This window comes from Rhinopithecus bieti, unplaced genomic scaffold (assembly GCF_001698545.2).
Source record: "Rhinopithecus bieti isolate Rb0 unplaced genomic scaffold, ASM169854v2 scaffold_30687, whole genome shotgun sequence".
Lineage (NCBI taxonomy): Eukaryota > Metazoa > Chordata > Mammalia > Primates > Cercopithecidae > Rhinopithecus > Rhinopithecus bieti.
The window spans coordinates 472,698-485,637 of NW_016813366.1; the positions used below are offsets into that span (position 1 = coordinate 472,698).

The 12,940-nt window shown below is 56.7% G+C and overlaps 1 protein-coding gene across 1 annotated transcript in view; it reads left to right on the plus strand.

Moving 5' to 3' along the window:
* Positions 1–6: 6 nt before the first annotated feature.
* Positions 7–12,940, plus strand: part of NFIC (nuclear factor I C) — a 103,687-nt gene continuing 90,753 nt past the window's right edge. Inside the window, 1 exon segment of the mRNA XM_017847971.1 lies at positions 7–110. Within this exon segment, the coding sequence (XP_017703460.1) occupies positions 81–110 (30 nt within the window). The 5' untranslated portion in view covers positions 7–80.

Sequence of the window (12,940 nt, forward strand, 5' to 3'; positions counted from 1 at the left end):
GGGGGGGTGGTTTGGAAAAATGACTCAGTAACTTCAGCGCGCCCGCTCCGGCCGGCCCTGCGCCTCCCGCCGCGCCCGGGATGTATTCGTCCCCGCTCTGCCTCACCCAGGTACGGTCCTCACCCGGCCCCGCCCGCGCCCCTGCGCCCTGGGCCCCGCGCGCCCCCCACATCCCAGCCCCGGAGTTTTGAAGCCGGAGGAGGCGGGACGAAAAAGGCGCGCGTCCCTCCCGCCATCCCTGCCCGGGATGCCCCCGGCGCCAAGGGCTGGGGTCCGGTGGGGGGATGGGTCAGGCTGAGGGACCCCCCACACACACCCCTACCTACCCTGAACCCCCTACGCGGGACTCTCGCCCAGCCTCCCCACCCTCGACTCTCGGGACCTCTCCCGGATGTGGGGGCTTGGTCTGCCGATTTGCACTCCCCTACTCCGACGTACTCCCCCCTGACACTCGGAAAGGTCGGAGTGGGGCTGGTCCCCTCCAGCAAGGGCTCTGCGGGAAGCCCCCCGCCTGCCTCTGAGAGGAATCTAGGGGGTCATGATTGGACCCTGGGTCTCCCCAGCTGGAGAGAAGGGGACCTCTCATGTGTCTCCCCTATGTCCCCCCACCAAGGTTGTACGGCCGCCCTGGCCCTGGGCCGCCTTTCCCCCGTTATTGGCCCACGTGTGCGTGGAGGGGGAGGGGCACGAGAAGTTGGAGGCCCAGGAGGGGGAAGGGTGCTCTGGCGGCCCGGCTCGGTCCCCCGCTTTGCAACCCCCCGCCAGCACCATCCCGGTATTTTCGCTGCATCGATCCTGGATTCTGTAGCCGCCGCCGGGAGGAGCGGGAGGCCCGGCGCTCCGGGTCTGGCCTGGGCACTGCAGCGCTGCGGACGCCCTCGCCAGCCCAGCACCTGCCCCTGCCCCCGCCCCCTCCGTAGCCTCTCACCCCTGGCCGCACTCCCAGGCTGCCCCGGGGCCCAGCCTTGTGCAATGGCTGAGGGGGTGTATGGGGAGGGGGCGGCCCCCCCAACTCCTTCCAGCCCCAGACTCCCCGGGGACCCCGAGGTCTGCAGGTTCCGTTTTCTAGATCGCTGCTTTCCTCCTTATGCAGTGTGTCTTTAGGCTGGAGAGGTTCTGGCCTCAGTTTCCCCTGAAGTGATGTGCGGCTAAGGCTGGTTCTGGAGAGAGGGGCGGTATGGCGGGCAAACTGTCAAGTCTGGGCATGTGGGGGGTGCGATTCCAGCGAGGGCCAGGCCAGTCTTAAGGAGCACTGTGTGGGGAGTCTGTGAGTGCCCGGCTTCCGCCCCAGGGCATGGTGCAGTGAGGGACCCCCCACGCCAGGCATGGCTCCTATTGTTAGGGTGTTTCTCTCCGGCCCCCTGCAGCCGACAGGGAATGTGGGGGCTGGTGCTGAGGGGGTCTGAGGCCTGTCCTACCTGTGATCCCCTGAGTGACCTTGGGTAAGTCCCTGTCCCTCTCCCAGCCTCAGTTTCCCTTTCTGAGCAGCTTTGGGGAGGGGTTCCCGAAGACGGCATCTCTTTGAAGCTCTCCAAGAACAACCAGGGTTGAGTGGGCACGCTGTGTGACCTTGGGCAGGCTTTGAAGTCTCTGGGCTTATGGGGAGACCGAGGTGTCCCTGCTTTGTCCTCGCCAGCTGGAAGGAGCCATTTGGGAGGGCTGAGCGGAGGGGAGGCTGTTCCAGGCTGGGGAGGTTGGAAGGCTGCCTGTACACCCTGGAATTCCCCCATCAGGGCTGGTTGGGAGCCATCCTGGTTGCTGGGGTTGGGGGTAGTGAGAACCCCAGTCCAGGCGTTGCTTCAGAGAATTGCTAACTCGGCCTCAGTTTCTCCAGGAACAGGGCAAGGACCAGCCAGGAGGGCTGTCTGTGGAAACCGAAAAACGGAGAGGCTAAAAGCTAAAAACAAAAGCTATCCAGGGTTGCTGCGTGTAAGAGACAGAGATGAGAAGACAGAGAGGGGCAGAGAGACAGAGGCAGAGAACTCCTAGGCCAGGGTGGGGACAGCGAGTCCCAAGTGCAGGGGGCTCCCTCCTCTCCTGTGATTCTCCTCTCTGCCCCTCCCTCCACCCCAGCCCCAGAGTGGAGCTGGGGACCCCCTTTCGGGTTTCTCTTCAGCCTGAATGTAATCCCCACTGCTCCCCCAAGGCCCAGCCTGGTCTGGGGTAGCCAGCGGGGCGGGCTGAGGGACTCAGAAGGACCCTGAGTGTCCCATGCAGGACCCTCCCACCCAAGTCCTGGCTGCCTGACTCAGTTTCCCAAATCATATCCCCTCCGTTTCTCTCATCTTGGTCTATTTTTGTCTGTCTATATCTCTATCTTTCTTTCTCTCTGTCTCGCTCTGACACTCTCTCTGTGTCTCTGTTTCTCCCTGTCTCTCCATCTGTGTTTCTCCCCGCCTCTGTTTCACTCCCAGTCACTATTGGTCTCTTTCTGTCTCTCTTTCTCATCCTCTGTCTCTGATGTCTCAGTCTCTCCCTCTGTCTCTATCTCTTCATGTCTATCTCACCATCCCTTTCTCCTCTCTTTGCCTCTGCATGTATCTCTGATGTGTCTCTGTCTCTCTGTCTCTCCCTGCCTTTGCCCTCTTTGTATGTCTCTCCGATGTGTCTCTGTCTCTGTTTCTCTGTCTCTGTCTCTCTGCCCCCTTCCTCTCTGTCTCTGTGTCTCTCCCATATGTCTGTCTGTCTCTTCATCTCTGTCTCTCCATCCCTTTCCCCTCTCTCTGTCTCTGCGTGTCTCCCCTTGCCCCCTCTCTCCCTGTCTCTGCGTGTCTCTCCTTACTCCTATCTCTCTGTCTCTCTCTGTCTCTGGGCCTCCCTCTCCCCACTTTTCCCAGCTAATTTTACAACCTGAGCCCAACCGAAAATAGCTCCCTTTTAGCTGATCCGACCCGGATCCTTCTCGGGAGCCGACGCTGGTGGAGGGTGGGGGGGTGCCTCGGTGCCAGCCCGCTCTGTGCCACCCAGGCCCTGCCCGCTGAGGGGGGAGCGGGTGCTGGCGGCCCTGGGGCATTCTGGGAGCCCCGGGCCAGGCTCGGCGGTGACTCAAGCTCTTTTTCACTTTTACTCTTAAGAGGAACTGTGTGGAGCCCGTGGCTCCCATAAATCCTGCCGGCGGGAAGGCCGGCCTCCCCGTGTCTGCTGTGGGCCTCCCTCCCTGCCTCCCTCCCGTCGGCGCCACCGCCACGTTATTCCGGGTTTGGGGCCAAGTCCCTCTTGGCTGCAGCGCGGAGGATTCCCCGGGCCACCTCCACCCCGCCACCCGGTCCCTGCCTCATTCATTCATTCTTTCCTTCATTCCCTCGTCCCATGCCCTCTCAGAGTAGAACATGCTTTGCTGCCATTTCTCCAGTGGGGAAACTGAGGCTGGGAGGGGCTGTCCTCCCACCCCAGACCCCCGACCTTTGTTGGATTTTCTAGATCTTCCTTAAGCATCTCCTGGGCCCCAGGGATAGGAGAGGGTGGGGGAGGCAGCAGGACCCAGGCCGAGTATGGGTTCTTAGAGGGAGCTTGGGGGGTGCCTACCAGGAGCAGGGAGCCTGCAGCCCCTCAGGGCTGGCAGAGGGGCTAAGAGTCAGAGAGGGCCAGGGCCTGCCTAAAGCGGCACAGCAGAGCTGGCAGAGCTGAGGTTCAGGCCATTTTCCATCTGGCGGCTTGGGCAGGTGGGCGCTGTCTCCCTGTGTGCCCCCGACCTGGGGCCTGGTGCCCTCTGATTTACTCTCTACAAGGCGGCACCTCTCTCCCAGTGTCTCTCCCTGTCTCGATTTCTCTGTGTGTCTCTCTCTGTTTCTCCCCCTCCCCTCTCTGCGACGGAGGTGCCTCTGCGTGCCAGGGCCAAGTGCCCTGTAAATCACCAAAGCTGGGATTCTGGCAGAGTCAGCATTCCCTCTCTCTCTCTCTCTCTCCCCGATCTCGTTCTCTCCTTCTCTCTCTCCTCCTCTCTCCCCACTTCTATCTCCCTCTCTCCTTCTCTCTCCCTTTCCATCTTTCCCTCTTCCTCGCTGTGTCTCTTCCCCTCTCCCCTCTCTCCCTCTCTCTTTCTTCTCTCTGTCTCTCTCTTTCTCCCTCCCTCCCTCCTTCTCTCTCTGTTCCTCTTCCTCTTTCTCTCTCTCTGAGCTGGCCTCCCTCCCTGTCTCACACCAAATGGATGGGAAGCGCTGCCTGGGCCTCCTGCCCCTGGCCACGGCCCGCCCCCAACTCTCCTGCCTGTGTCCACACCCACCTCACCTGGGTGCCCGTCTGCCTTGCAACACTTAGTGTGCAGGCACCCGTGTCCTGACCAGGACATATCCATGACCACACGCTGGGCGCACACGCGTGCACACTCCCTGACACCCACATGGACGAGGACACAGCTCTGCCTGCCTCGGATCTGCCCTAACGGGGGTCACCAACACAGATCTAGAGTGCCCCTCAGATCTGCCTGAAAATCTTGCTCAGGAGCCTCCAAACCCAATATAGTACCTGGTATAGAGTAGGTGCCAAATAACTGCTATAGAGTGGTGCCAAATAAGTGTTGCTGTGCTTGTGATTGTTACTAAACTAATTCTCCTCTTTCCTGACTCTGGGTGGGTGACCTGCCCCCACCCCCCGCCCGACCCCAGACTGTTTCTCGCCCTGAAATGAAGTCAGCAGAAAGCCCCACTTCCTCAGGACTGCTGCAGATTCAGGGAGGCAACGCAGTTCTTTTCGTCTGTTTTTTTTTTTTCTTTTTGAGATAGAGTCTCGCTCTGTTGCCCAGGCTGGAGTGCAGCGGCGCGATCTTGGCTCACTGCAACCTCCGGGGAGGCAGAACATTTCTGAGGTCCACGGTGCAGGGCTTGGTACTCAGTCGGTGCCCAATAAATACCTGTTTCATGAATGAATGAATGAAGGAATGAATGCTTTTGGTTGAGAGGCGGGACTTTGGTCTTCCCCAGCCTCCCGTTTCTCTGCCAACATAAAATAAGAAACATAATGCCACTTTCCTCAGAGACATCACCTTAGTTCAACGCCTGGTACACAGTAGGTGCCAAATAAGCATTGCTGTGCCTGTGGTTGTTGCTAAACTAGTAATTGCATTAAACACCCCAGAGGCATTTTCCAATTTCCCTCCCTTCCCTCTGTGTGTATTTGCGCAGCGTAAGCCGGGCTTTGGGTTGGGTGACAAGGACAACGGTGACTTGGAAAGGCACAGGCTTGGACCCTTCTCTACTGTGGCATTTCTGTTAGTCTTTCTTTTTTCTTTCTTTTTCCTCCTTCCTTCCTCCCTTCCTCCCTCCCTCTTTCCTTCCTTCCTTCCTTCTCTCTCTCTGCCCCTCTCTCTCTCGGAATCTTGCACTGTCTCCAGGCTGGAGTGCAGTGGTGTGATCTCAGCTCACTGCAACCTCCGCCTCCTGGGCTCACGTGATTCTCCTACCTCAGCCTCCCAAGTAGCTGGGATTACAGGTACGGGCCACCACGCCCGACTAACTTTTGTATTTTTGGTAGAGACGGGGTTTCACCATGTTGGCCAGTCTGGTCTCAAACTCCTGACCTCAGATGATCCACCTGCCTAGGCCTCCCAAAGTGCTGGGATTACAGGCGTGAGCCACCGCGCCCGGCTAATTTTGGTGTTTTTAGTAGAGATGGGGTTTCACCACGAGCCCGGCCTCTGTTAGTCTTTTCTCCCTGCCCAGCCCTGTCCAGGGTCTCCCTGAGTATGACCAGCCCTGCATGGGTATCAGCCTTCTTTACACATGGGGGTGCATGGACTGGGGGGGGGATCCCAGAGGCAGAGGATGGGAGCATTGCTTCAGTGGTCTGGATGCTGGAGATGCTAACAGATCAAAGCTATGCCCTCGTGGGACCAACAGTCTAGGCCGGGTCGGGGGCAGGCAGGAAACGAGGTGACCAGGACTCCTTGAGGATGTGGCGTGCAACAAACAAGGGGAAGGGAACCACGTGGGACTTGCAGAGTGTGCACGGTGCAGACCAGGTGTCACTGGACACTCTGGCCCCAGACTGTTTGCTCAAGGGGCCCAGGAGTGGGGTGGGGTGTCAGGAGGCCCAAGGACCGGTCCCAGCTCAGTTCCTTCCCGACTGTCTGGAGGATTTCATGCCTCAGTCTCCTCCTCCAGGCAGTGGGCGCAATGATAGTCCCCACTTCATAGTAGGCTTTTTTTTTTAATGGAGTCTTGCTCTGTCGCCCAGGCTGGAGTGCAGTAGCATCATCTGGGCTCACTGCAACCTCCACCTCCCGGGTTCATGCGATTCTCCCACCTCAGCCTCCCAGGTAGCTGGGATTACAGGTGTGCGCCACCGTGCCCGGCTATTTTTGGTGTTTTTAGTAGAGACGGGGTTTCACCATGTTGGCCAGGCTGGTCTCCAACTCCTGACGTCAGGTGATCTGCCCGCCTCGGCCTCCCAAAGTGCTGGGATGACAGACATGAGCCACCGCGCCCAGCCCCCATTTCATGGTAGACTTGATAGCTCATCAAATGCTAGCTCATCAAATGCTCAGCCTCTAAGAGGCACAGCCTTGCTCCCTGCCTCTCTCCCCCACCTCCTGGGCCCTGTGGCTCAGCCCTCATTGTCCTCCCAGAACATCAACGCACAGAGGGAAGTAGGGGACCCAGGGTTCATTTTGCTGACTCATTACCTTGGCAGGGAGTTTGAACCCTGTGGACTCAGTTTACCCAGATTCCTCACTGTGGCCCACAAGGCCCTGCCCAGCCTGTCCTTGTCCCCTCCCCAACTCTCCCCTCCTCTCTCCTTCCCCCTTGCTCATTCTGCTCCAGCCACATGGGCCTCCTCGCTGTTCCTCTGACACACCAGGGGTGGTCCTGCCCCAGGGCCTTTGCACGACCCACTTCTCCCTCAGAAAATTTCCTGGCCTGGAGTGCCGTCTCTCAAGACTTTGTTCAGGTGTCTGCTCCTGCAAGAGACCTTCCTGGACCACCCCAAGCTAAAAATCACCCCCCACCCCAGAGATTCTCTGGTCCCTCAAACTGTTTTAAATTTCTTCAGAGCACTTTGCCCAATTTGACGTTTTATTACATATTTTGCTGCTTTTAACCATCCGTCCCTGCCTCAGATCTGGATCCAGGTGAGGGCCGAGCCCAGGTCCCTGCCAAGTCCTCAGCACCATGCCTGGGGCGGGCATGCAGCAGGCACTCGCTAAATGTTTGTTGAGATAGTTGAACGGCCTCTCTGGGAGCTGCTCACATGTCCACAGGCCGTGATTCTCTGAGCTGGGGGAAGGAACAGCCCAAGGTTAGAGCCTGATGCTGCTGCCAGATGGGCCTGGGATGGTCTGTGTGACCATGGACGAGTCATCTGACCTGGAGAAGAGGGCATTAGAACTAGGGCTTTGAAGGATGCATAGGAATTTGGGATAAATGCTAAGTAGGTAATGAGCAGATTCTCATGAAGGATTGTTGCGTCACTTTCACCTGGAAACTTTTGGTTTGGAAATTGGAGTTTCATGTCCTGGTTTGCTGGCCTGGACTTTCAGAGTGGGAGGAGCACAGGGAGGTGAGTGAGGGGCATCGCCCAGTGGATGGCATGGTCGTTCACCAAGGGCTTGGATCCAGATGTCTCCCTCCCAGCTGCTGCTGCTCTCTTTGGCCAGGAAGTCCCAGTGGACTAAGCTGGGGTTTCCAGGAAAGACCTGGCCTTGTTCCCCTTCTCCCCATCACCTTGCAAGGAACAAGGTCACCAGGGCAAGGAACGAGCTCCCCTTTCTCCAGCAGGCTGCAATATCCCTTTCTGCCCATTGTACAGAATGAGAGACTGAGGCCTATCTGAGGTGATCTGTTCCCTAGCCATTCAGAAAATGAAAACAGACATTACTGTCACCCAGCCACCTTCTCTGACAGTGGGTGCCTCAACCGTGGGCCTCAGGATTGGAGATGGGGAGGTGATAGAGCTGGATGGTCCTGGCTAGATCTGGGAAACCCTGGGTTGAGAAGGAAAGGCTGCTTGAAGGAGGGGACACTGGAGATAGGGTGTTGAGGGATGTGTAGGAGTTTGGGAGGATTTTCAGCATCTAGCTTGCCTTGGTTATCTCTTTTGCTGGTTTGGGCCTCTGAGGGCAGTGGGAGGTCCCTGGGGAAGAAGCCCTGGTTATTGCAGGTCACGTGGCACAAACAGAGTGACAACCGACCAACAGGGCCCTGCCTCTCACCTGGTCTGATCCCCTGGGGAGGACAAGGAAGGATGGGGCAGCAGGTCCATGACCCAGTTACAAGCTGTTTGTCTTCCTGCCTCTGTAACTAGCCGGGGTCACCACTGACGTGGGCCCCCACCCCTGCCCGCCTCCCTGGCACCTGTCCCCGGAAAGGGCACGGAGAGGGGGAGGAACATAGAGAGGGGAGGGGCAGTTAGGGAGGAGGAAGGGAACTCAGATCTAGGAGGGGCCAGAATGAGAAAAGGAATTCGCAGGAGGGGGGCTCGGAAGTGGGAAGAACTCAGAGAGACAGAGGTTGGGGAGAGAAGGAGTTGGGGGGGCAGTGATCACTGCCCCCCTGGCGGACGCCTCCCCTGTCCCTTCCAGCAACCTCTTATCACCAAGCCCCAGTAAGCGCCAGAGCTTGGGTGGCAGCCACGGCCCCAGCTGGACACCATTGTCCGGGCCTCCTGCCCTCCTGGCATCCCCTCCACGGGCAGGTCCTGCGCCTCCATGGATCCTCTCCGCCGCGTCCCACTGTCACCCCACACACCACCCCCACCGCCCGGCTTCCCTGGCCAGACCATCTGGGCTCTGGTCCTGGCTCTGCTGACCGGCTGTGTGACCCTGTACAAACCGCTCTGCATCTCTGGGTCTTATCCAGGCAGGGGCAGGGACGAGGTTGGACAGGGCCTGGGCCGGGCCCCCTCCATCTCCCCTTTGCCTTAGCAGGTTGGCTGGGGAAGCGGGGGCAGCGGAAAAGGGCCCCGAGGTCCGGTCCCTGCTGCAGCTGTTACGGTGACTCACGCTTCGGGGGACACTTGGGTGGGGGAACTTCGCTGGTACAAGCTGACTCTGGTCTTGCTGGGTGGGAGGCTATTTTCAGAGCTTCAGTAATAGGTGAAATCTGATGTCCCGCCCCTCCCCCGAAGCACCCCATGGCCGGAGGTGGCCCAAGGGGATGTGGAGCACAGAGCAGGGAGGGTGATCTGGCAGCGGCTGCTCTGCCCATCCTGGCCTGGAAATGGGACCGAGTCCAGCCACATCCGCTGGCGCACACAGTGGGAGTGCAGGGTGAACATCTCCCTGACTTCCTGAGACCCCAGCCTCACAGAGAACAGGCTGTTCTGAGAAAGGGACCCATGGCCTTCCAGGGGGTCAGGGCCCTGGTTCTTATCCTCACACCGGCCCCGAGACCCTGTGGGACCTCAGCCAGGTCTCCACCCCTCTCTGAGCCTTAGTTTCCATGCCACAGAACGCGCAGCGGGGCCTCAGGCTGTTCCCTGCTTCCTGGAAGATTGTCTGCAATCAAATGATCACAGCAATCGTGTCTGTAGTAATGAAAACACTCCAGTGTCTTGGAGGGGCTGAGGTGGGAGGATCGCTTGAGCCCAGGAATTTGAGACCAGCCTGGGTAACATAGCAAGACCCCCATCTCTAGTAAAAGTACAAAAATTAGCTGGGCATGGTGGCGCACCTGGAATCCCAGTTACTCGGGAGACTGAGACACGAGAATCGCCTGAACCCAGGAGGTGGAGGTTGCAGTGAGCTGAGATCATGCCACCACCTTCCAGCCTGGGCAACAGAGTGAGACATTGTCTCAAAACAGAAAAAAAAAAGAAAGAAAGAAAATACCCCAGTGCCTTGGGAGGCCGAGGTGGGAGGATCACTTGAGCCCAGGAGTTTGAGACCAGCCAGGGCAACATAGTGAGTGAGACCCCATCTCTGCAAAATAAAATAAAATTAGCCAGGCATACTGGTTTGCACCTATAGTCTCAGCTACTTGGGAAGCTGATGTGGGAGAATTGCTTGAGCCTGGGAGTTCAGGGCCCAAGTGACCTAAGATTGCGCCACTGCACTCCAGTGAGACTCCCATCTTTTTTTGTTTTGTTTTGTTTTGTTTTGAGATGGAGTCTCGCTCTTGTCTTCCAGGCTGGAGTGCAGTGGTGCGACCTTGGCTCACGGCAACCTCCGCCTCCCAGGTTCAAGTGATTCTCCTGCCTCAGCCTCCTGAGAAGCTGGGATTACAGGTGCCCGCCACCACGCCTGGCTAATTTTTTGTATTTTTAGGAGAGATGGGGTTTCAACATGTTGGCCAGGCTGATCTCAAACTCCGGACCTCAGATGATCCACGCGCCTCAGCCTCCCACAGGGCTGGGATTACAGGCATGAGATGCCCATCTCTTACACCAGGCTGAGATGCCCATCTCTTAAAAAAATTTTTAAAAAGTAATAAAAATCACAATAGCCCCAGCACTTTTTGGGAGGCTGAGGCGGGCGGATCACAAGGTCAGGAGATCGAGACCATCCTGGCTAACGCAGTGAACCCCTGCCTTTGCTAAAAAAAAAAAAAAAAAATACAAAAAATTAGTTGGGCGTGGTGGCGGGTGCCTGTAGTCCCAGCTGTTCGGGAGGCTGAGGCAGAATGTCATGAACCCTGGAGGTGGAGTTTGCAGTGAGCTGAGATCGTGCCACGGCACTCCAGCCCGGGTGACAGTGAGACTCCCGTCTCAAACAAACAAACAAACAAACAAAATCCCAATAGCAATGTAAATTGTAATGACAACAATAATCGCAGCATTAATAACAATGTAGCCCTTTGAGAGCTAGTGGGAGGAGCTAGGTTTCTGTGCTAGGAAGGGATCACCCCTGTCCGAAATGCCCAGCCCAGCCTGGTCAAGGCAGGGAGAGGGCAAGTCAGTTTTGCTTCTTTCACTTCTTTCTCCCTGAATTTATTCCACCTTGAGGCTGAGAAACCAGGTCCCAGATGTTTTACATTTATTTTATTTTTTATTTTTTAGAGACAGGGTCTTACTCTACCCCTAGGCTGGAGTGCAGTGGCACAATCACAGCTCACTGCAGCCTCAACCTCTGAGGCTCAAGTGATCCTCCCACCTCAGCCTCCTAAGTAGCTGGGATTACAGACGTGCACAGCAGCAATTACGCCCAGCTAATTATTTTTGTAATTTTCAGTAGAGACGGGGTTTTGACATGTTGCCCAGGCTGGTCTGAAACTCTTGGGCTCAAGTGATCCATCCACCTTGGCCTCCCAAGTAGCTGGGACTACAGGCACGCACCACAAAAATTATGCCCAGTTAATTTTTGTAATTTTTGTAAAGATAGGGTTTTGCCTGCTGGGCACAATGACTCACACCTGTAATCCCAGCACTTTGGGAGGCTGAGGCAGGTGGATCACCTGAGGTCAGGAGTTCAAGACCAGCCTGGCCAGCATGGCAAAACCCCATCTCTACTAAAAATACAAAAATTAGCTGGGCATAATGGTGCGTGCCTGTAGTCCCAGCTACTTGGGAGGCTGAGGCAGGAGAATCGTTTGAACCCGGGGGGCGGAGGTTGCAGTGAGCCGCAATTGTGCCACTGCACTCCAGCCTGGGTGACAAGAGTGAAACTCCATCTCAAAAAAAAAGAAAAAAGAGATGGTTTTTTGCCATGTTGCCCAGACTGGGATTGAACTAGACTCAAGTGATCCGCCCGCCTCTGCCTTCCAAAGTTCTGGGATTAAAGGCATTAGCCACCGTGTCCAGCAGAGATCCCAAATGCCATGCAGACTCAATTTCCCTTGCTGGAAAATGGGAAGAATGGGAAGGGTCTCCCCACACCCAGACAGGGAGCCGGGGGCCTCCCACTGCCCCACATTGCTCTCCAAGAGGCTGCCGTTATTTTCGTGGGGAAGTCAGATGAGTGCAGGTTCCAGTCCACCTCTGCCCCCCCATGGCCAGGTTCCCCCTCAAGGCCTCAGTTTCCTCATCTGTAGCATGGATTTTGTGGCTGCCCTCAGACACCGATTCATCATGATTTGGGAGTAGGTTGAAGTCCCAGCTCTGGCCTGGTCTCAGCGTCTCCCCAGCCCTCAGACTTTCTGTCTCCAGAATGGGTCTACAGGGAACGGGGTGGCCCCTCTCCCAGCTCTGAACCTTCGTGGCAGAGTCTCTGCTTCTCTGGTCTCTGTTTCTGTATCAGCACAGTGGGTTCGTGGAAAGGGGAAAGGAGGGAGAGGACTCCACCTGGGATCTCTCCTCCCTCTGATTAATCCTGGTACCCTTTAATCTCGTATCTTTTGATGCAGAAATCCCCCACCCTTCCATCAGGCCCTGACCTCCAGGCGGGCCTTGTGTCTGCCTGTGGACCTCAGCCAGGCCTGTCTGTACATCTGCTCTATAGGAATAAACTTTTGTATTCATGTTTTGTTCTCCCAAGACGGAGTCTTGCTCTGTCACCCAGGCTGGAGTACAGTGGCATGATCATCTCGGTTCACTGCAACCTCCGCCTCCCAGGTTGAAGCAATTCTCCTGCCTCAGCCTCCCAAGCAACTGGGATTACAGGCATGGCACCACCATGCCTGGCTAATTTTTGTATTTTTAGTAGAGACAGAGTTTTACCATGTTGGCCAGGCTGGTCTTGAACTCCTGACTTTGTGATCTGCCTCCCTCGGTCTCCCAAAGTGCTAGGATTTTTTTTTTTTTTTTTTTTTTTTTTTTTGAGACAGAGTCTCACTCTGTCACCCAGGCTGGAATGTAGTGGCGCGATCTCGGCTCACTGCAACCTCTGCCTCCTGGGTTCAAGCGATTCTCCTGCCTCAGCCTCCTGAGTAGCTGGGATTACAGGCATGAGCCACCATACCCGGCTAATTTTTTGTATTTTTAGTAGAGATGAGATTTTACTATGTTGGCCAAGCTGGTCTCAAACTCTTGACCTCAAGTGATCCGCCCACCTCAGCTTCCCAAAGTGCTGGGATTACCGGCATGAGCCACCGTGCCCGGCCTCTTTTTTTTTTTTTTTTTTTTTTTTTTTTTT